This window comes from Psittacula echo (assembly GCF_963264785.1).
Source record: "Psittacula echo genome assembly, chromosome: 3".
NCBI lineage: Eukaryota > Metazoa > Chordata > Aves > Psittaciformes > Psittacidae > Psittacula > Psittacula echo.
Window position 1 is genome coordinate 86882920 of NC_137736.1, and position 25356 is coordinate 86908275.

Consider the following 25356-nt stretch of genomic DNA (forward strand, 5'->3'; position numbering starts at 1 on the left):
AAAAATCAAAAAAAAAGCCCTAAAAACAAACAAAAAAAACTAACCAAAAAACAACCCCCAAACCTATAATCGTCCAAGCATTAAGTATAGTGAATAGTTCTTCAGCAGATCAGCTTACCAGAGCACAACATGCTCTTACACAGCTGTATTGTTTACCCCTTCAGAAGCAACTGTTCTAGAGATTAGACTTTCTTTTATGTTGTTTTGACCAGTACCATGTGCCTCTATGTAGTTAAATTATTGTTATTTTTTAATGCTGAAATCTCAGGGGAAATATGTCATTCTAGCTGCTTTCACTGTTTGTTGACAGAAGACCTGAGTCTTTTAAAGTATTTTCTCTCCAATACTGATTTGCGTGTATTAGATTTTTGCTTTGGAGTTTTCTCTTATTCGTTGGGAACATTACAGTGATATTTTTTTCTGAATCATTAAGTACCTTATCATTGTACTTTGCACCCTTTGTAAGTAGTAGATCATGACCCAATTCACTAAAGAGATGCAAATCATAATGGCAACACTTATAATAATTTCTGAGTCATGTTCTCAGGATAATAGTGTGGCAAAGTTGAGAATCTGGTGTCGCATCTAGAAAACCAAATGTAAATAAAAAGGCAGAAGGCCAATATTTACTTCTATAAATTTGCATTATATTAACATTTCTATATCGTATCTTCTGGCCCAAGAGGGCAGGGGTACTTTGTAATTCTTTTAATGAGCCTTGATACTTGCCTGTGAATAAACATAGGAAGAGGTATTTTCAACAGTGTATCTCTGAATATTCACTAAGGAAGGTAGGTCAGGTCTAATTCTCAGTTTTATCATATACTAAATTCTCAGCTTGGCTTATGGCAGTGATACTTGCATTTCACACCCAGTTAAGATTATGGTTGTGAAAATTCAATACCAAGTTTAATTAATTGATGAATAATTTAAAACAAATTGGACTTTGCTATCATTACATTTCTTTATGTTGACAGCAGTAATATGGAAAAAAAATGGTTTAAGACATAAAGAGGGCAAGAACAGAGTAAGGAAAAGTAGCAATGTTAGTTGCAATTAATACAGAATTATCTAGGTATCCTTCTGTAGATGTAGGTGAGAAAGGAGATTATTAGAGATTTACAGCTACCTGGAAACTAAATAAATTCAAAGCTTAAAATAGTGGTGACTGGTTGTTACTTAATCAGGTTTAATACTTTGACAACAAGTCTCTGATATATTTGTCTCCTCACCTTTAGTGTCATTCTACAGCATATGTCTGCTCTCTTAAAAAAAATTTTCTTATTAAAAAATTTAGTTGTTGGATACAAGTTTATCATTTGCAGTTAAAATTCTATCTCTGCAAATACCAAAATGCAGACACTACAGAAAGCTAATACCATTTTTACTTTTCCATTTCATATCCAAAAGTGTCAATATGAAATTATATTTCCTGTTATTTTGTAAAAACTGACACTTTTTAAAATTTTACTGTGTGAAACAGTCTACCACCCAGATAAGAAAAGGCAGAGTTCTAAATATGATAGGCAGTGTTCAGTTATTTTGTAACATCACAGAAAAACAATTTACAATCCCATTCCAATCTCCAAGTATAAATAATTTAAACTGTGCAGATCTCAACACCTAATTAGACATAATAGGTTTTTTGCTACATAGCTTTGGGAAGGCAATCAAAAGGAAAATGCTTGCTATTGCACACTGGACAACATTCACTTTTAGATCATTTAGCTAAAAAATAACACAGTTTGCTTTCATAAATCCGTAAGTCTAAATGCTTAGAAGAATTATTTTTCAGGTAGGAAAAATTGTTCTTCCCAGTATATAGTAACATCATGGTAGTGCTACTTCCTTTGTTTGTTCAATTCAACTGCAAATTTTTTTTAGTGTTTTCAAAAAATTTTTTCAGTTTCAGATTGTACTGATGAGAAGCAATGTGTTGACACCATTTATCTGGGACACTTTTTAATCAAGACTACACATATTGCCCAAAAGCATCTTTATTGCAGTAAATAAAGTTTAATAGGTAGTGAGTTCTGTATGACAATAAATAACAAATGCTTATTTTAGAGAAGTCAGTGAAGACTATTTTTTGTATAAAGCCCAGTCAAAGAGTAAAACAAGAAATGCAGAGAGAAATCCATAACATTGATACAATGACTTTATCATTCTTTAGTCATTAAAAAAAAAAAAAAAAAAAAAAAAAAACCGAAAAGCTAAAAATCCATGAAAATGAGGGAAGAACAGTATTTTGATTAAGGGGAAAGCAGATTTTCTACAAAAAAGTGACTGAAATAATTGAGATGTCTTAACCTGGCGGGTTATCCATCCCTGGCGGTGTTCAAGGCCAGGTTGGACAGAGCCTTGGGTGGCATGGTTTAGTGGGAGGTGTCCCTGCCCATGGCAGGGGGATTGGAACTAGGTGATCTTAAGGTCCTTTCCAACTCTAACTATTCTATGATTCTATGATAACCTGCAGCAGGAAAAAAGATGACAAAGAAACTCAAGTATGAAAGGAAATGACAAAAAGTATGAAATGGTGAATGAGATTAAAAAAACGTAAATTGAGGACAATGCTTTATTTCCTAATGAAGGCACAAATAAGCTATTCAAGGAAGTAAAAGGTCTGAATTTCAAAACTAGTGAGGTATGTTTCACTGTGAAAGTCATAATAATAAAACTCTGCTTATGTGTGGTGAGAGAGGGTTTGTGTGTTTATCTGGACACAAAGATGTACGTGTACGGAAACATTCACACACCTAAACTTTCCTTGAATATGATTATTTCTTCTACTCCAGCAAGAATCTGATTTTCCCTTTAACTTTGCAATAAGTAAAGATTGCATACATAAAAAGCTAAAGAGCACAGTGTTGTTATAACAAATTGTAGCAAATACTTCTTTTGACAATGTAAAACTGTTCAGGATTTAAGAATATTTATACGTAATCTAATATCAGATATTAGAGTAAAAAAAAAACAACAACAAAAACCAACCAACCAAAAAGACCTCCTGCAAAACATAATAAAAAGAAAAGGAACAACAGGCAAAAATAAAAACCCACATAATATCAGCATATTACCTCCTGATTCTTTATGTGAATACTGGCACATCTTCCCACATGTTTGCTACTGATTGCTTTCCGAGGTAAGATATTGATTATGAGTTCAATTTAGTACTCAATATTCTGGAAAAATTATAGGTGAAACATGACTGAATAAAAAGCAACTATAAGCAAGATTCTTCATACCAGAAGAAATTGGAGAATGAATTCACAGAAGGTTCTATAAAGAAAGATGAGGCTCAGACTTTATAGGAAGAAAAATTTCAGTAAGGATTAGCAGGATTTTTAAATTCTTTCTTTAGCATTAAAAAAAACCCAAAACCAAAACCAAAACACTACCACACCCTCCCAAAAAATAAATAAAAAACCCAAACAAACAAAAAAGCCCACCAAAACCAACACACAAAGTTCAGGAATACTTTCTGTGAGCATCAAGATGAGACTTGTTCAAAATCCTCAATTATTATAGTTTTAAACTCAAATTATGCCTTGGATGAATTACTTTTCTGAAATAAAACAAGACAGTTCTAGTGTCAACTTTACATTGGTTTAAATCAAGGATAGTTTTCTGTAAAAATATAAATAACCACGTTCCCTGAAATTTTAATGTTCGACTGTTTTTTGACTTTGATGGGTTCAGATCATGTGAAATGGAGTGTAAAAAAAAAAAAACCCACACTGACACTGACTTAGGAATAAGATTCAATTTAGCCTAAGATTTTTTTCAGAACAATACTTATTTGGAACCATGGATTCATAGAATGGAATTGCTGAGCTCATTGTATTTTAACAAATTGTGCTTAACTATTACTTAATCTTCCAGAGCCTTCTAAGCTTAACTGAAGGTACTATGAGATAGAGGATTCATCAGTTCCTTTGAATGGGCACTTAAAAACCCTCATAGTTAAAAGTTTGGTTCTTATTCAAATTATTCCTACTTCAAATTTCATATTCGACTTTTTTTTTTACTTTTCTTCACTAGATAAAAGAATTGTTATATATCCAACATTACTTTCCTGTGAAGATACCTGTTCTCTTTTTATTTCCTTTCTTGAAAAGGTAAATTGATGAGCCAGCTAAAGTTTCTCACTCTAAGTGACTTGCTGAAGCCTTTGAATATATTGTTTTGGTTCCACATTTTTTCTCTTCCGGAACTCTGTTATAAGCAATTCCATTAGATTGCAAAAATTTGAGATCTATTTGGTATCCAGTCCTTGATTTATTTATTTTGTGCTTTAGCGATATTCTAAAGAGATAATTCATGATGTAGTAATTTAAACACTATGTAGAAATCTAAGACTATCACATCATTGGCAGGTTATTCTATGAAACTAACGATCCTTTTAAGGAATCAAATTAGATTTCTTTGACAAGGCCTATTTTTCATAAAGTCATGTGGAATGGCATTAATTTTATTCACGTTTGTTAATCATTAATTAATCAATCTCAAATCTGTGCATCCATTTTCACTTTGAATATGCCAGTTCATTTGTTATCTGTGTTTTGGAAAACTTTGGGTTTTTACTATTAATAAAGAAAGCATACTTTTATCCTCTCTCTCCTCCATTTTAGGAGTTACAGTGCTTGAAGGGCCTATATATGCAGTGGGAGGACATGATGGTTGGAGTTATTTGAATACGGTTGAGAGGTGGGATCCTCAGAGTCAGCAGTGGACATTTGTGGCAAGTATGTCAATTGCCAGAAGCACTGTTGGAGTTGCAGCATTAAATGGCAAGTGAGTAGGGTGTTCTTACATGGTTGAAACACATTTCATAGAGGGATGAAAGTCTGTTACACGTAATAGAAAATAAATTTTAGCATATTGCAACAGAAAGTGTCTTTTAAAATAAATGTAGCGCAGTTGTGTGTACCCTCCTATATCTCAGCTCTTACATTTACTTGAAAAATTATACGTATTTTGTGTATTATTTTTTTTTAAATTAATATCAAATGCTTAAGGATATAGACCTGAAATTTCAGTGTGTATGCTATAAATCAATTCAGGACAAATTGTCAGTTGACTCCTCTGACTTTCATATGTTTTATATGTTAGTTCTAGTTAACTAACTGAATTTATCCATCTAATATAGTCATGTACCGAGTTGTATAGGCATTTTACACCTTGGTTCAGCCAAACATTGATCCATGAAACCTTCTTTTTTTTTTAAGCAACTACTTTCACAGAGCAAGTAAACAGAAATTTTACTAATAGAATCATAGAATAGTTAGGATTGGAAAGAACCTTAAGATCATTTAGTTTTAACCCCCCTATCATAGGCAGGGACACCTCATGCTAAACCATGCCACCCAAGGCCTCATCCAACCTGGCCTTGAACACTGCCAGGGATGGAGCATTCACAACCTCCCTGGGCAACCCATTCCAGTGCCTCACCACCCTCACAGTAAAGAATTTCTTCCTTATATCCAATCTAAACTTCCCCTGTTTAAGTTTGAACCCATTACCCCTTGTCCTGTCACTACAGTCCCTGATGAATAGTCCATCCCCAGCATTTTGACTCATGTCAAAACAGTAAAACTACCTCATTCCTGTAATTCTAATTGTGTTCAGATTCTAAGTTTCTTTTTTATAACTTTCACTTTTAAAAATTTTAATGTGACATTTACTAAAACTCATTTTATAGTAACATGATATTATGTGTGTCTTATCATTTTTAAAGTACTTGCTTTTAGCAATGTAGCTAAAACAAATATAGTGTGAACTGTAATAATTTAGAGATAGAGAGAAATTCATCACATCTAACTTCAAATATTTTTGTATAGACATCTACAGCTGAGCCAATCATTCTAAGCTCACCTTATGGTCAATGGAAGAAATATCTACTTTTGGAAAGCATTTGTCTTACTTATTTTAGACATTTATGTTAAGACAGCATGAATTGTGCTCTCTAAGTGCCCATTTTTCTCTCCTAAATATATAGGAAAACTAAGGACTCTGTCCCAGATTCTGGTTTCTGTGTTTTTGATATTTAAGAGGGGAATATGAATCCCACTGTGGACAGCTGAACATAAATAAAGGGTAGTCAGTGAAGAATCCTTTGGCAAATTTCTGGAATAGCATTTTCCTCATACTGTATTCGTTTTGAACAGCAAGGAGGAATGGATCAGAAAAAGCCACAGATGTGGGATGGAATGATAGACTAAATGTTGAGGACATTAAAAAAATATTTGATAAAACTTAATATAAAAAAATATATAGTGAAACAAGGAGTCAATAACGCTGTAGGGTTTCCTGGTAGAATATGTTATGCAATTCAACAACCCACTAAATTTTGCCCACCCCATGTCTTCCAGTTTCAGATCATCCAGTTTTCATTATACAGTTGGTTAAAAGAAAAAAAAATAATCCTTTCTATTAGGTGATGCTTATCACTCCTAAGATACAGGCTTGAGATAAATAGGCAGAATTGATTTCTGGGATTGTCAGATTCTTTCCACTGGCCATAAGAATCACTGAATATAAAAGTCAAGCAAGGAGCTTAATGTAGCCCACAAATAACTGTTACTAGACCTAGGTACTACGAGATTGTGTACCTTTCTGTAGCAGCAGCAGGAGGCCTGATAAAGTGCCCATAATCCCGTTGTTACAACAATATGCTGATATCTTTTTTTAAAATTGAATCTGAAATTAATTAAAACTACAGGCTATAAAAGTGCTAACTAATTTTGCAACTTTGTCATAGCATAGTTGTGTCCTATTTGCAGAGTAACTCTGGATTAAATAAGCTTTATTGGATGCATTCATTATTAATATTGCATTATTTAATTCATGGTATCATATACTCAGATGATCTACTTCTCATCCATGACATTAGGAGTTAGTTTTATCTTGTGAAATCGTCTGCAAACCACTGAAGCTTAATTTCCATTGCTTTTTCTTACTAAGTCACAGTGGCATTGAAATATTCCAAGGTAGATGAAATGGACTAAGATGCTTTAATAACCCTGTTACTCTAAAAGAATCTTGTTTCAATAGTGCATGAGCCATGCAGCAAACTAGCAGAGACAAGATCTAGAGAAATAATCCTGCAAATATAGATCTAAAATTATGAGGAGCTGCATATGATTATGTATATACATTCCAGGTATGTTTCTTTTGCTCAGTTGATCATGTATTTATCAATGCTTCTTGGTTAATAGATGTACAATTGAATTTTGCATGACTTACATGAACACTTTTAAATTAAAGGAGATGTTAACTCCATCTCAGAAAGGCAGAACTGACACCACTAAAACCTGAAAAGTAGGGGTCTCAATGAAGCAAATAGCAAAGATATTACTGGTTTTTATTCTTTTTAATCCAAATAACCATATTTTTAAAATGTCCCATATACCAAGGACTGAAACTTGAAAACATATGTAGAGAGTGAAACTTTCAACTCTGGTGCTATACTTACTACACTGCTGTTCCACAGAGCTGACACATGCTGCATTCCTCATCTGAGCTTTTTGCTTTGAAATAGGCAAGAAATTATGGATTTATTTTTTAAATAAATTTGAAGGGTATTAGAAATGGATGTCTCAAAGAGAAACAAGATGTTGGCTTTAACATTCAGGTATGGAGAAACTACTTTAGTATGGAAGTTCTGAGGAGTTTTTTCCTGGTTATTCCATGTTTCTTCTGCACTGAATTAGATAATTAAATCAATAAATTGCATCAGGGTTGAACTATATTTGAAGCGATAGAGTTAGAAAATATTATATGTGTGTATCTCCCACACGCTTTTGGCACTTCACATAAAACAGATACTGTATGCTAAATATCTCAAATGGCAGCTTCTTTAATACTTGAAATAATACAGTCTTTCTTTTATTTTTTTAACACTGAAAACTATTCCGTTTGTGATCTTCCATACCTCTATGTTTTGCTTCATTGGTTTTCCAGTTAAAACAATTTTAATCAGAAAAAAATAATCATACCTTTTCCCATAAATTCGGATGAAAATGGTATTTTTTCTAGAAGCTTATGGTGGAAATAAAAACAACTTTTAGATTCTGATCTCTTTTGGCTCTGAGTTTATTAATTTGCAAGTAACTTCTTATTAGTTCTTAATGTATTGTTCGTTTATATGCTTACTCATGTTTTTAAAGCTCACTCATATTCCTTTTCTTAGAAGAAAACAAATGGTAGAAAGTGGTAAAAGAGAGGAAAAAAGGCTGTTTATCTTGGTAATACAGACAAAAACACTAGAAGAAACCTGTGAAAAAATGAAATGCAACTGAAGAATAAATAAAGTTTTATTCATTGTGGAAATATTTATGAACACTGTGTTTAATTCTGGCCATGCATATTGAAGAAAGTTTAACCGGAAGTTCAGAGTTCGAATAAGGGGTCACATGACTATCAAAAATGCCTGTCATACCAAAGAAAAGCAACAGAAATTATTTATTATCAATTGGTATCAGATTTTGTCTATCACTTGACTAGATAAAATTTAGAATGGCTTCCACATTCTACCAATTCTACTTAAGAATTCATAGAAACAGATTGTACCAATGATTGTTTTTTAGATACGTATGTATATACATATTTAGCATTTTGTCCCTTCACACCCATGCAAATTCATTTGTTTCATTTTCAATTTCATTTGTTAGGTGGAGAGGCTTTAATAACATCTATATTAAAAAATGTATTTTTATGTGTTTATGTTCAGTTATATTCATTCAGTTACACCAGTTTTGTAACAGCTGCATTCATTTAGGAATAGATTTCCATAAACTAGATTACTGTTTTAGCAGTAATTTTGCAGCTATTCTCTTTTTCTTTTTGAATGGGAAACACAGAGACCTGGTCAATAAAGATGCTGACATATGTGCAGGGGAATGTTTTGTTTTCAGGTCATTTAATGAGATTAAGCTGGGATGAAACTTGTGTTATTTAGATGAATATGCCTGTGTTAAAAAGTGATTGCTTTAGTTTAATATGTCCCTTGTGACTATCATGGATTATTGCAAAGTGAACATCAGAAAATTTGGGTTGTTTCAGGAAAACAGCAAAATTCAAACCAAATTTGTGCATGCACACAAAAGGGTCTCAGAATCGTCTTGTAGTTAGTCACTCAGGAATATATTTGCGGTGTACTGACCTCAGAGAGGCATGGATTAATAATTCCATAAAGTCCTTAATAGCAATTCAATGTTTGGCACAAGAGAATTAGCAATGTATTACATTCATATAACCACTTACAAAACTCAATTGCATGGCTGATTACAACCTCCTTCAGGAGTTCTGCTTCTTTGCCTTTCATGCATCATATAATAAACTATCTCTGGCATTTTCTTTTAGCAGAATCATTAAAGCTTATTACTAATTCAGTGCCCTATCTGATCTTTTGTACTTTTGCACACAAATTCGTATTTCCTACTTGGGGATCCCATGAAGCTAGGTGAATGTGCAATTCAATTCAATATGTATCATATTCCTTCTTTCAAGCAAGACTTAACTTGATATTCTAAATCCAGCCTGTAAAACAGGAGTCTCTGTACAGTTTTACTTAATTTTATGTGGCTAGGCTAGACTTAAAAATGGCTAGAACAGATACAGTTTAAGTAAATATATGTGACTTTTCTAAGATAACAATAAAAAAATCACAAAACTTTACAGTAAATGCAGTATTTTTCCTACAGTCTAAGGCAAAGGCAGATTCAGCTAGGATGTATTGCTCTTTAGAACCCAAGTGAAAGTAAACGTGGAGATGCTAAACACATTGCTGCATTGCAGGGTAGGAACTCGATGAGCCTATTTTATCTTGATACACCATGGTCAGACTCCCAGATGCTTAGGCCACATTTCTGTTTCACATGTGTACAGCACATCTGCAACTTTTAGTGTGTTAGCTCTGCCATGCTCTTCTCTTCATTCATCATCCACACAAAAAGGCTGTTGGACTAGCTGACTGTTGACTGGTATAGAGCTAGCATTTACTGTAAGGTCTGACATTTACTTTTTATAATAAGAAACATTTTCTCCGTATTACATTTTTCTTTGTTTCGAATTTTTGTAATGAACTACAAATTCTGTGTAGATAATGAACATAACATGGTATGGTATGCAGTAATGTGGGCATGTAAGGGTACTTCAGACCAAGCAAACATAATGAATTACCTTACTTGGTCTTAATACCTGACAGGCAAAGGCAATCGGGTCACTCCATCTAACTTAAATTTTTAAATGTAACATGTACCAATCTAGACAGTGGGAGGCAGTGTGGATAACACCTAGAAAGATTCACAGCCAATTTTTAAATAATTCAGCTTCCTGAATTAATCAGAGACTTTTTTAAAAAACATTCATGTATCACTGTCTAATCTCTGATGTTTTGCAGTCAAAACAGCAAAAGATATTAGCATCCCACATTCTGAATTATTCTGAAATCCTGGGTTTTAATTACTATATTTAGTGTGAGATGAAATATAAGAATCCCAGCATGTCTCAAAGAGTATTTAGTACTTATATGCTGGGACCTGAAGGAAGCCATTTTCACTGTTAACTGGTATTTCTATTTTCCTAATTTGAAACTTGATTACCTTCTTAATAACTAATATTGAGGTAAAAGGAAATGTCTTTTGACTCAGTGGACCAACTTCAGCTGAATATTTCATTATTGGTTGAAATCATTGAATTGAGAAGGATTTGTTCATTGTGAAGGTCACAGACTAAATGATCTGATCTAAGACTTCTTTTCAAGTCATCCATATAATTGCAATGCACTGATAATTTTCATCCTTGAGTAAAAACTAGGGAACTGTCTCAGTATTATTAGATAAATGAAGTATTAATATGCTGTAATTGTGATTTTTTTAAGCTAAAGTAACACTTCAAAATTTCATGCCAGGCTAACTAGATAAGAAAGTATGCCTGAAACAATAATATTTCCCATCAGAGCAGTTTTTTTCATGACTTTTTTTGCTTGAGGGTTTTTTGCTCTTGTGATTTATTGATGATTCAATTATTCTTTTACCAATCCATTTGAACTAAGAAAAATATGATACTTGGCATACATAATTATAGTCATGTAAAGAGAGAGACTATCTTTCATACCTCTTGGTTTCTGCCCACAATACTCTCACTGACTACAAACAAATACTTATAAATTGGTATTGATATGATAAGGCGGCTAGAGCAACTCCTATAGGAAGCCAGGCTAAGAAAATTGGGGCTGTTAAACCTGGAGAAGAGAAGGCTGCTTGGAGACCTCATAGCAGCCTTCCAGTATCTGAAAGGGACCTACAAGGATGCCGGAGAGGAACTCTTCATCAGGGACTGTAGTGATAGGAGAAGGGGCAATGGGTTCAAACTTAAACAGGAGATTTAGGTTAGATATAAGGAAGAAATTCTTTACTGTGAGGGTGGTGAAGCACTGGAAGAGTGTCCTGGGTTCAGCAGTAGCAGTCAGTTCAGCAATAGCAGTTGCTCAGAGAAGTAAATGCTCCATCCCTGGAAGTGTTCAAGGCCAGGTTGAACAGAGCCTTGGGTGGCACGGTGAGGCATGCTTGACTCATGGCAGGAGGGTTGGAACTAGGTCATCTTACCATCCTTTCCAACCCTAACCGTTCTGTGATTCTATGATTTTCTGAATGATACAGGTATTTTGTCTGATACTGAAATACAGCAGTGTTTTTGCTTGTAATGAAAATTCACGGTTTCCCATGTCTGTTTAAATAACAGATCTTTCATTATCTACCCAACTAGAGAGTAAAATGAAATTTGAATCATTATTATATTAATTACTTATTAGATATTTTATAACTGTAACTAATTTTATAAAACCCTTTGGCAACGAGAAGAATGACAAACTTATTTCAAAGACTAGCTCACAAGTTATTAGCCTTAGAATGTTTTTGTAGAAAATTTTTAAATCTTGTCTCTGTTCTTACTATATGTTACTCTATATGTAATTTGTCCTATAAATAAACTTACAGCTTAATTTAAATCCTGTAGAAGCTATTTCAGGTTCTTTCAGGACAGTTTTGACACTGCTGATGTTTTATACATGTGCTGTTTATTAACTGCTGCTTTTGATCAAACTCTTTTCTTACAAAGGCAATTATTATGCCTCCTGTTATAGGAAAAAAGGGACAAATGTTGAGAATATTCTTCCTTAACTTTAGAAACTCAAAAAAGTGTCACTTTTTTTAACATTTTAGGTAGAATTTTTTAATAAATTGATACTGAGACAGAACAAAATGGAACATTTGTATGGTCTAAAATTATTAAACTTAAAAAAGATGAATATGTAAACACATTAGCTCAGTGTAGCACAAAGTAATTTTGTGCTTTTCTTGGGTGACATGGTTTAGTGTGAGGTGTCCCTGCCCATGACAGGAGGGTTGGAACTAGATGATCTTAAAGTCCTTTCCAACCCTAACTATTCTATGATTGTATGAATTCAATAAATTCTCATTTCCTGACAGTCAATGTATCTTTTTTAATAAATAAGAAATGAAACAAAGGGCCTTAAACACATGCTGTAGTAAATGATTAACATACAAAGACTATTTTGCCTTAACAAAATTATAACCTGATAAAGTCATGAACATTTTTAACTGGTGAAGTCTGCATTCAGTCACTGGTCTTGCAGGGGTGAAGTAGCCCATATAATTTTGATTAGATTAGATATTTTTGATTTGAAACAGGTTATTAATATTAGGAAACTATACTTTCTAATGTAGGAAGTAGAACTCTGCGATAAAAATATCAAATATCCATGCAAAAGGTGCTTCCTCCCCCCTCCTCCTCTCCCCCCCCCCCCCCCCCCCCCGATATTTTCTGTCAGTGGTTACTCTTTCTTTAATTGCAGGAACTTACTCTATGATTTGTTTTATCTTTACTTTTTTTTTTTTTTTTTTTCCAGAATGTATATATTTTTAACTTAGCTACTGAACCAAATACATGAAATACCATTCAAAATCTACACACAGGAACAGGATATCATTAATGCTTTCCATTCAGAAAATTATTCTTTTTTTAACTTTTACCAGTGAACATGGATTGTTATCTTTCCTGTCCTATAATCTGATTCCTAGATCAGGAGTGGACTGATTGAGCAGTACAGAAGTCCAGCGCTGATGAAATTGCCTTCCCCTCACTTCTACCAGGGAGATATTCTTTGTGCTAGAGTAATTCTAATGCCCTTTCAGGCATACTGAAAGGGCAGAAAAAGGTACAAAGGGTCCTAAGCAAAAGACTGGATATAGTCTTTGATATTCACATTGAAAGAATTTTGAAAGGTAAAACCTCGTTAAGAAATTCAGTAAAGACACAATTCAAGCAATACTACCTCACATCGAAGCTAGCCTGGTCTTTTGAGATTGACTTGTCAAACTGAATTTAAAAATGGCTTTTCTGGTTAGTTATCAAAGGTTTGTAGTGATAGAACTGAGAAAAATGCTTTTGGATCTGGTCATTTTGGATCAGATTTCTCCTAACATCTCCTACTTTGTAACCGCTACTGCATTTTTTAGCCATTTTATACATACACTTGCATGTGTATATATATATATATATAAATGTTTAGGAATATTTATCCATCTTAATACAAAAAGAAGTGATGAAAGCCTGCAAATTTCCAGCTCAGAGGAGACTGAGTTTGGTCTAAATTCACATCTGCACTCAGTGGCTGAATAAGCTGAAGTATAGACCACTGGGGAATAGAAATCTATAACATCTCCATAGGCAAATTTTTCACTGTGATCAGTGGAGATAAAAGTACTCAGTACTGGATTTTTTCTTCTTGTCAATCTTCCACTCTAAATAGAGAGTGATAATTATAATAGAAATCCCAACAGTTTTGGTGGGATACATGATGAGGTTCAATTCAGTTAAAAGGATATTCCCAACTAAGAAATAAGACTGTTACACGATCATGATTGTGATTATTTCTCAAGCTTTCTTTTTAATCATGCAGTGCTGAAAATAAGTCTTACACAGCTGTAGGTACTCAAAAACTATTAAGAGATATTACAAGAAGTCTACAGACACCAATAATCTGGAAGAAATAGAAAAAAAATGAGCTGTTTTTGATGCTAAATGAAGTACTACCTAAGGTAATGTAAAATTACTAAGATAGCCTTATGAATTAAAAAATGTGAAATTAACAAAGAAAACTTTGAGGGACTTGATTTTGCTTGATTCAAACTCACTGGATTATCCTTCATCTCTGAATTCTGAAAGCACTTGCAAATAAGGTGAAAGCTTACTTACAAGTATTTTTAACAAATCATCCAGACCAGAGGTGGCATCTGGTAACTGCAGTGATGGAACTTAATATAGTTAAGAGGCATAAGTGTAGCCCTTGCAATTGGTGGGCTGATATCTGTAATCAGTAATGACAGGTCTTCAGGCTTTTTCTAAGAGATATACATTATACTTCTCCTTATAGAAAATTTTACTATAAACTGTTACCAAGAAAAGCTAAGCTGCAAAAAATTATTCATTTGAAGTCATCTAATAAAATAGGACCCTGAGCACTAAGGAGGAAGCAAGACTTATAAATATCTTTCATTATAAGTATTTTCAAGGTTTTGATTAGCTGAACAGTACCCTGAATATTCAGTAGTGGTTGTAGAGTTGTTCTGCATTTTGGACCTTTGGGTCTATGGATTAGGAAATTAGGAAATTTGACTGGAAAGGGGAAGCAATTCCTGTCAGAGGTGCTCAGGCTTATCCACAACCAGAGCTTTAAAGCAAGTACTCAATTTCTAACTTCTTTTTGTCTACATTAGACCTTTGTGAAATTAAATTTTAGCATTTGTCTTATGATCTATTCCTTGCTCAGATATAAACATAAACTCTAAAATGATAGTTCCAAAATGTGTTATAGGGAATTAATTTTAGTTTGCTCTCAATAACATGGATTGTTTTAACAAAAACTAGGTGATCCCAATTGCTGACTGGAATTTTTATCATTTTTAAGCAGCAATTGCTGTCTCTTTATCAGCATCTCATGAATGCCTTTAGCTGTATTTTACAAGCTGTCTCAATTGAAATAGAGGAATAGAGGAAAAAATGAACAACATGGTGGGCATTTGGACTAGGGAAAACACATAGAAACATAGAATACCAGGTTGAAATGGACCTCAAAGAACATCTGGTCCAACTTTTCCGGGAAAAGCATTACATAGTCTAGATGTCCCAGCACTCTGTTCAGCTGAACCTTGTGTCCAGCACTGGGGAATCCACCATTTCCCTGGGGAGATTAATCCAGTGGCTGATTGTTAACATTGTGAAAATATACCTCTAGCATCCAAACAGAATCTCCCAGGAGTAATTTGTATCCATTATTCCTCATCTTTCCCATGTGACTCCTTGCAAAAAGGAAATCATCTTCTTTGTAGGCACTCTTTAAATACTGGAACACAGTGATAAGGTCTCCATAAAGCCTTCTTTACTCAAGACTGAACAAATCCCGTTCTCTCAGCCTTTCCACATAAGGCAGGCTTCCCAGTCCTTGGATCATCTTTGTAGCCCGTCTCTGGATACTCTTCAGCCTGTCCATGTCTTTTCTGCGTGGTGGGGACCAAAACTGAACACAATACTCCAGATGTGGCCTTACAAGTGCAGAGTAGAGTGGGATAATGGCTTCTTTATCCCTGCAGATGACAGCCTTGTTGACATAAGCCAGAAACCTGTTGGCTTTTTTTGCTGCAGCTGCATGCTTCTCGCTCACGCTGAGCTTGCTGTCCACCAGGGCCCCCAGGTCCCTTTCCGGGTAGATCCCAGGCTGTGCTGCACTCTTGGATTGTGTGTACCCATGTGCAAGGCCTTACTCTTGTGCTTGTTGCATATCCTATTTCTTGTTAGCCCACTCTTCCAACCTATCCAGATCTTCCTGCAGGGTGGCTTTCCAAAGTGTCCACTTCCCCACTCAGCTAGTATTGTCATGATTACGATTATTCACACTGAACTCTGCAGCAGTGTTGCTTTCATTTTGCATTTTTTAAAATTGTGTGAAGTGTTTAGGTGTTTGATTTCTATCTGGGAATCTTAGGGTTGTTAACCATGATATTAATTTTTCGGGATCATTTCTCTTATCTACAAGTAATAGACTACTGACATTTGAATTGCCTCAGGATAACCTCTAGCAATTATGCATGTTCCTCCTGTGTAGTCTTTGTCAAATATGCCAGCCTACAGAGAATGCCACTGTACTCTTGATATCACAAATAACTTTTAATCACTGTCTGTGGGCAGCTGAACCAAGTCCCATCTTTGAAAATAAAGGTAGCATCCTTCAAAAAAAATACATGTAAAAGCTTATATTTATGTTTATATTAAAGTAAATACTTTTGCATCACAAGTTTAATTTTTTTTAGTACTGTTCTGCAGTTCTAATTCTCTGCTGAAGTAAAAGTTATGGTTGTTCTTTAGACTCGGCTGACTACCCCGAGCATAACAGCAATTTAGACACAGCAGACGCCCACATATTAACACTTACATGTAGGTTTCTTAATCTCAAATTGAATCTTGTCCATGGATATCTGATAATCATACAGAAAGGTAAATATCTTAGGGCTGTATCCACAGAAATAGTTGCAAAAAAAGCATATTTACTTGAGCACCTCTCATGGGGGAGCATGGGTTCTCTTGGCTGCTTTAGTCAGAGCACTAGTATGTCTGTCAGGTAGTACCAAAATGCTCTACAGCTTCAGTGACATATTTAGTGGTAGTACAGTACTTCATTATTCATCAGCATCCATGCCAGTGAAACTTAATGGCAAATGCACACTTAAATAGCTGTGAATAGGACAGTAAAAGCTTCTGAGTGAATAATTGTTTCACACAGACAGGTTTTGCGTCCTAAATTGCTCAGTGGTTGGATTTTAAAATAACCTGTGCTTTTCTTAGTTAATTTCCAGGCTCTGTAGAAAAGGTAGCAGACTGCAAAAGGATTCGCCTATGAAATGAATGTAGCATGGTAATAGTGGGAAAGAACAGTCAGAATTATTTCCTCCTGGGAACCATTATAAGGGGAGGAAGAAAACAAATTTCTTACCTGCAGATAATTACAAACACAACAGGTTTTTTGTTACACCGCAGTTTAGCCATTTTGAATTTAAAATAGTCTCAGAAGTTTTCCTTGACTTCCCTACAGAACTCAATACTCATAATATATGCAGTTCGTCTCAGGGAGAGGGTATCATTTTCTTACTTTCTGAGTAGGCATGTTAATGTTAGAGTAAGAAAGATTTTTCTTCTATGTAACTAAGATCCTTGAAACCAAGGTTTAAAAATAACCCCCATGTTTAAAAGATAATTCAATGTCCTTTTCTGCAATGCACTGTGCATTTGATCTGTACTGTATTTTAAGTGTAAAATTAATTCTGGACACGAGTGTTCCATTCATAGTCTTCTATGTGGAATAGGCTGAATTCTAGATCAAACTCTGAGTACAGTTATCCATATGGGTTTTACTTCAGCATACAAAGCTAAATTGCATACAAAGAAGCGTTTCTTTATTTTTCTTTTCTTTTTTTTTTTTTTTTTTTTTTTAAGAAGGGACAATTTGGAGCCTGTGTATGTGTTCAGCATTAAGGAATTACACAAGATAAGCAGGAGTTGTTAGAATAATTCCCGCTGCTTTGATGCATGATAAAAACAGAGAAACAATAATAAATGGATTGCATATTTCTTGTTTGTCTGGATTACCCGTTATAAATTAGCATTTACACTTCCTCCTCACAGATGATGAGCAGTTAGGATGCAACCCTGCTTGCATGATCTATAGACACAAATACATATGTCACTTATGGGATTCTTGGCCATATATGTTGTAATCAAAGAATGAAAATATCCAGTACCAGAAAGAATACATCTTCCTTTCTAGTCATGTGGGCTAAGGACAAAGTAGTATGTGAATGTGTGAATAATTTAAAAATCATCTATGCTTGCTGATTATATGAAATTCATATGATTTTTGAGAGATTATGTTTTTTTATTTTTCCTGTTTGCTGATGTAAGATAAAAATCCAGATGCTTCTTGGTTTTATTTCTACAGTTCTGAGTTCTTGTTTCATTAACGTTTTGTTTGTGTGGACTTTCTTAGGCTATATTCAGTTGGAGGTCGGGATGGAAGTTCGTGTTTGAGTTCAATGGAATATTATGACCCTCACACAAATAAGTGGAATATGTGTGCTCCTATGTGTAAGAGAAGAGGAGGGGTAGGAGTAGCAACATGCGATGGCTTTCTTTATGCAGTTGGAGGCCATGATGCTCCTGCTTCTAACCATTGTTCCCGACTGCTGGACTATGTAGAAAGGTACCCAATTATACATGCATTTTTAAAAATACAAAATAATGTCCAGTAACATCACTCTCTTAGCCAAATGACAGTAAAATTAAACAGATGTTTTTACTCAAGAAATGCCAAATTATTATATATTTGAAAGATTCCACAGATGTTTGTAGAAGACTATTTCTTCGAAGGTTATTTATTTTTTCCTTTTTTCACAGTAGCATTAGATATTATCATGGACACAAAAATCTGCTCTTCTCACGCCTCATTTAAGAAATTTTGGTTTTAAAGCATGATGCAGAGCCACAAACTAAACTGCAGAGATAAAAAAATCAGCATTGGATTAATTTTATAGTACAAAATTTTGTCCAGTTGTATTTTGTAACTCTAAAAACATAGCTGAGCAAGGAAGTAATACAGAACTGCTTAAGTGATTTATATTTAAGATACATGAGATTGCTTCCTTTAGCAATGCTGCCACTTCCTGATGTGTTGATATAAGCCTTAACACACTGTATTTACAGTATCCTGAATTTTGCAGGTGGATATTCTGCAAATTCAAGAATATCTGTTAAGGCAGTAGGGCACAGTTGGAGTGCTTATAGCGTTCAGTTTGAAGGTACTCTTCAAATGCTTAATTAAGGTTTGACTCTTTTCTATTTCTGTATGCTTTAAAATAGAAAAAGGAAAATACAGTCTCCAAATATATACAGGTTGGAAAATTTAAAGTAGATATGTTTGAGTAGTTGGTTTATCTTTACGTACAAGTAAAAATGGGTGCTAGGAGAGATATGTATTTTTTTTTCTGAAGGGTTTAATCTTTAAATGTCTGGCTTGGCATTTACCATTTGCCCAGTATGTAATCCAAAATTCATATGTGATTTTGCTCAGTCTTAAACTCATTCCCATCTATTCTTTATGTACGCAAAGATCGCATACTGCTAAGTACTTTACTTCTCACCTCCAACAGATGGAAAACTCATCAGAAAAATCCCATGGTGCCTGTACTTCAGGGCCTATTCTCATGCGCTTCTATTTACAAGGAACAATGACCAGAATTTTCAATGAAATAAATTTATATTACAACTACTAGATACAATATTAATAAGTATGAAATCTTTCCAACTACTTTTGATTATTGATATTTGTAAGGAAGCTTTTCTTTCCTTTTTTTGGTCTCTGAGCAGAAAAGCCTTCTGGTGTTAAAGACAAACCACAACCTATCACATTTGGGTTTCTCAGGGATGACTGTAACAGTGAAATACACCACTCATTCTTAAGCTATTTCATGCACTGATATCTGAATGTCATTATATATTCTTCCTTGTTTAGGAATTTTTGCACTGATAGCAAAAAATGTGGATAATGTACTTTGTGGACAGTTAGCTTCCAGACTAAAATCTGGGACTAACAAATCAGAACTTGTAAGGCTAGTATCTTGTATAGAGTGGATGTGAATTAATTGGCAGACTCCACTAAAACATGAAAAAAACTCTTATGTCTCTCCCAGTGATTGATAAATTTATAAGGTGGCTGGGATGTGATTTAGTTTGTCCATTTTTACATTCAAAATTAATGCATCATATTCAAAAAATAAAATAATTTGAAGAATTTAGGAAACCAGACACTAGCAAGTGATAATGAGGTCTATCACAGTTAACTATTTTACATATCTCTGGAAGTTTTACTTTATGTAAATGTCTAAGTTGCTTTTCTTCTTCAGAAATGAGTTTCTGCTTCAGTGATTTTGTCATTCTAATACAGCCTGATAAGATGTACTTTTTTTTTTTGCTCCTTGAAGATTTTCAAACCAGACATAATGTTTTAAAACTTATTTTTGAGATTATGTAAATCTAAGGAGACCAGATATGTGGGTTTTAAATGCTACTGCTAGAATCTTGCTCAGTAGTAATTAGCACTCCTAATTTAATGTCTTCTAAGATTGATCCAAGTGTATATTTCCTATAGATTCAAGCATTCTAAAATGAAATGTTTGTCTGCTCTTCACAAGCTGGGAAACTACAAGGTTGTATAGCTTTTTTAAAGGTAAAATAACTAGTTCCTTTTTAAGAATTATAAAATTTTGGAGATATTTTGAAATATTTTATAAAACATTTTTCTTTTCCAGATGTTGCTCAGAACACCTATTAAAACCCTAAGCAAGTTCTTTCCCTTCTTCTCATCTTGATTTCAGATTGATTCTTTCCACTTTCAAGAACCTCTATCATAACCCTTCTGACCTTAGGGCGTACCTAGCTATCATAGAGATGAAATGTACAGCTGTTTTTAGCAGAAGAAAAGATATAAGAAATCTCAGACATTTCCCTGGCAATTACAAAAAAAACCAAGTTCTTGTGCAGTTCAATTTTGCTGACAGAATTGAGTTATAAGAATTCTGTTTAGCCTTGCATACCTCTTTCTTAGAAAAATATGAAGCCCAAATATGTCAATTGTATTTATTTTCCCTGCTTTAGTACATCTTCACCACAGTCTTTCTGTAATAATGTATTAAAGAGTCTATCAAAAGCCTAGAGTTTTCCTTTTTTTTTTTGCAAAGCATATGTATATGTCCTGGATTCAGCTGTAACAGTTATTTCTTTCCTTTTTAGTAGCTGGTGCAGTGTTATGTTTTTAACTTTAATCTGAGAACAATGCTGATGATACACCAATGTTTTAGTTGTTGCTAAGTAATGCTTACTGTGATCAAGGACTTTTCGTGCTCTGCCAGTGAGGAGGGGCACAAGAAGCTGGGAGGAAACAGAGACAAGGCACCAGACCCAAACTGTCCAAAGGGGTATTCCATAGCATAGCACAACATGTCCAACATATAAACTGGGGAGAATTACCCAGAAGACCCAGATTGCTGCTCTGATTGGGCTGGGTATCAGTTGGCAGGTGGTGAACAATTGTATTGTGCATCACTTGTGTTTGTTGTTGGGGTTTTTTTCCCCTCTTTTTTTAGTTTTATATTTTCTCCCTTATAATTGTTATTATTGGTGGTAGTAGTAATAGTTTTGTATTATACCTTAGTTACTGGACTGCTTTTATCTCAACCCATGGGATTTATGTTCTTTCAGTTCCCCACCCCATCCCACTGGGAGCCAGGGAGAAGAAGAGGAGGAGTGAGTGAGCGGCTGCATGGTTCCGAGTTACCGGCTGGATTTAAACCACAACAGTATATACAACTTTCTGTAGTATTATCAACTTCTAGTTAATAAAGTTTAGACTACAAGAAAATCTGTTGAAGGAAGTTGACTCTTTCCAAAAAAACGAACTTATATCTAATGCTGTCTCTTAAAGGTGCAGGAGAAAGTGGTCTGATGCCTAATTTTGTATAGGGTGCTAAAAGATTTTCATTTTCCAGAGAAAAAGGACTATATTCAGGTCAAAGTTAGCATGAACTGACACTTATCTGGACATTCTTTCCCTTTCCTCAGGTATGATCCAAAAACTGATACATGGACAATGGTGACTCCACTGAGTATGCCTCGAGATGCTGTTGGTGTCTGTCTCCTTGGTGACAAATTATATGCAGTAGGTGGCTACGATGGTCAAACATACCTGAACACTATGGAAGCCTATGACCCTCAAACTAATGAATGGACACAGGTAATCATAGAATCATAGAATAGTTAGGGTTGGAAAGGACCTTGAGATCATCTAGTTCCAACCCCCCGCCAAGGGCAGGGACAACCCATACTAAACCATGCCACCCAAGGCCTCATCCAACCTGGCCTTGAACACTACTAGGGATGGAGCATTCACAACCTCCCTGGGCAACCCATTCCAGTGCCTCACCATTCTTACAGTAAAGAACTTCTTCCTTATATCCAAACTTCCCCTGTTTAAGTTTGAATCCATTACCCCTTGACCTGTCACTACAGTCCCTGATGAATAATCCATCACCAGCATCCTTGTAGGCACCTTTCAGACACTGGAAGGCTGCTGTGAGGTCTCCACGCAGCCTTCTCTTCTCCAGGCTGAACAGCCCCAACTTTCTCAGCCTCTCTTCATACGAGAGGTGCTCCAGTCCCCTGATCATCCTCGTGAGCCTCCTCTGGACTTGTTCCAACAGTTCCATGTCCTTTTTATGTTGAGGACACCAGAACTGCACACAATACTCCAAGTGAGGTCTCACGAGAGCAGAGTAGAGGGGTAGGATCACCCCCTTCGACCTGCTGGTCACGCTCCTTTTGATGCAGCCCAGGATACAGTTGGCTTTCTGGGCTGCGAGCGCACACTGCTGGCTCATGTTAAGCTTCTCATTGATCAACACCCCCAAATCCTTCTTCACAGGGCTGCTCTGAATCTCTTCTCTGCCCAACCTGTAGCTGTGCCTGGGATTGCTCTGACCCAGGTGTAGGAAAATCATAAAGTCTTATTTTTTTTTTTTTTCATCTGTAACGTATTTTGATTGTTGTATACAAAAACATTTCTGAAAAAGAAGTATGGTATCTGCGGTTGCCATTGCTGTAGAACTAGTCTTAGTATTTTACCAGCTATTATGTCAGGAGATTCCTCTGAAGACAGAAAAGAGATACTTAGTTCCTAAAAAATTGGTCAAAGACAGAATAAGCAGTCACTATAAATACTGTTTTGTCACCTGTTAGACAAAATTCTTTTTCTGTTTAACTTCTATAGCAAATTATTCTTTTCCAACTTACTTCATGCAGAAGAAGCATTATAAAAAGTAGCAAAATGGATTTAGACTTTTCATTGGTACTGAGCGTGTCCTGAATATCCTTCACAGGAAAATTCTTATATTATATAGAGACCCAAGTTTCCATTTCATTCTTCAGTTCCATTTTCTTCTGTACAATAGATATTTTCATAGAATCATGGAATGGTTAGGGTTGGAAAGGAAAGTAAAATTACCTAGTTCCAACCTCCCTGCCATGGGCAGGGACACCTCTCACTAGACCAGGTTGCTCAAGGCCCTGTCCAACCTGGCCTTGAGCACTGCCATTTTTTAAATGTTTTGAAGTTTTGAAATGTTGAATTGCATGCATTGTCCTAATTTTTAACTACATAAGAATTAATAGGTATAATATTAAGTTGGTTGTAGGACATAATTATTACATCACAGTAGTGCTTGGATCCATAGCAAAGACAAAAAGAAACAAAGCATTGTTTCAACACTTTCTGTTACTAGTTCTAAGACTTCCTGAAGAAGTAATTTGCTCCGCCAGTGTAGATGTTTACATCTGAATTATTCACCTTAAGTTCCCTTTAAAGTTGGTGAAAAGTACATACTTTGAAAACATGATCTTATCCTCATATAGGCATTTTAAATATGTTAGATGTATTACATCCAAAATGCTTATATGTTTTTTATGATTCTAAAGGGTTGCTTCTGTTGTCAAGCTTAAATGTAGACATATATGGTCTAAAAATAATGCAGATCATTTTAATCTAATATTAATTAAATTATAAGAGCATTTTTATGACTTTCTGTAGCAGATAAGAAATAAATTTGGAAAGATTCTTTTGCTAAACCCACCAGTCCACATAAAAAAACCCAAAACAACCCATGAATAACCACATTTGGACAGATAGTTAGGAAACGTATATCATTAATAATAGTGTATTATCTTTACTATTATTATTGCATATCATATAAGCTGACTCTGCTGTGTTACTTTCATCAAGATCCAGTCCCCTAAAGGTATTCATCCTTGTGTTATCTTGAATAGTGTCTAAATCTGCCAAACTTCTTCCAGCACTTGAACCTGTTTAAGAATACTGGAACCATACAATCTTGGTATTGGTAGTCTTGACCTTGTCTCAGGGACTACATTATAGAAAGCCCTTGCATATCAACAGTTCACAAAACTAATCTTAACTCTAAAATCACTTCTTTTTTTCTGTTCTCACATTTTCAAGTGAAAGGTTTCAGATGTAAGTAACTTTAGAACTACAATACTAGGATATTGTGGGTTGTATGTTTGGAGTTTTTTCAGTGGTTTATAGTCCCATTAGTTTTGACCATTAAAGAATAATGCTGACACAGCACTTTGGCAATCCCTTGCATGGCTTGTTCCTGTTTGGTTAATTTGTGTCTTTTTTCCTGCAGATGGCTTCCCTAAATATTGGAAGAGCTGGTGCCTGTGTTGTAGTCATCAAACAGCCATGACTTTGATCAGCACTGCTTAGGGCTTTACAGACTGTGAAATGATTATTTTTCTATCAGAAAACAAGAATGATTACTTCATGAGAACAAGAATTCACACAGTGGATACTCTGTTGATCACAAACTTGGAAAAGTTTGGAAGTGAGAAAGATTAAGTATTTATGCCCTATAAAATCATAAAAACTGTTCACAGTCAGTGAACAAGAAAAAAAATCAGGCTGTTGTAGGCATAAATATGTGAGCACGGGGTAGTAAGTTCAGGTACTGTTCTCATGAATGTGTCCTGGAGAACTGGATAACCAAGGGGCAGCCCTATGCAAGGAGCATGAGGGAATATGAGAACAGTTTTCATGGCTGCAAGAGTTTTAACTGGAGAAACATTAAAGTACACTTAATCACTTTTAAACTGTGTTTTTTAAAAGAGGAAAGTAGATAGTAACTTAAAAAAGGAATCTGTTTAGGTCTTGTCTTCAAATGGATTATGGTGTTCTCCTTTAAACAGGTGGTTTGGTTCTCACTGAAGTGAAGAGGTAGAAAAGTCTAGATATTCAAGTTTCACAGTGACTGAACTGTTACTTTACTGTAGGAAGAAAAATAAAACTAAAAGTAACCCTCCAAGATAATTTTTTGTTATAACTTTGAATTGTATGTTCTTGCCAGTGTTAACACATCTCATGAGTCTATTAAAGGGAAGCCTGTGTGTTTAGTCTAATCAAACACAAAGCAATGCTTTGGCTGCGCTGGGGCTTTGTTGCAAATATGGGAGCCAAAAGAACAGTTTCCCAATTCTTTCTTAATCTTGTATTCATTTTAAGCATGTGGGCTCTGATCTCATTGCTTAATACATCTTCTGCATGTTGGAAGCTCATGAAAAGCTGGAAAATAGATACTGTTCCTTCACTGCTTCTTGTAACAG

At 34.8% G+C, this 25356-nt stretch overlaps 1 protein-coding gene across 2 annotated transcripts in view; it reads left to right on the forward strand.

Moving 5' to 3' along the window:
- Positions 1–24443, forward strand: part of KLHL1 (kelch like family member 1) — a gene marked incomplete at both ends in the record, with an annotated part of 228888 nt that extends 204445 nt beyond the window's left edge. For both annotated transcript variants that reach the window (XM_080614309.1, XM_080614310.1), the window contains 4 exons: positions 4632–4794; positions 18122–18334; positions 21748–21919; positions 24384–24443. In XM_080614309.1, the coding sequence (XP_080470435.1) occupies positions 4632–4794; positions 18122–18334; positions 21748–21919; positions 24384–24443 (608 nt within the window). The remainder of the gene's footprint in view (positions 1–4631; positions 4795–18121; positions 18335–21747; positions 21920–24383) is intronic.
- Between the last annotated feature and the right edge of the window lie 913 nt (positions 24444–25356).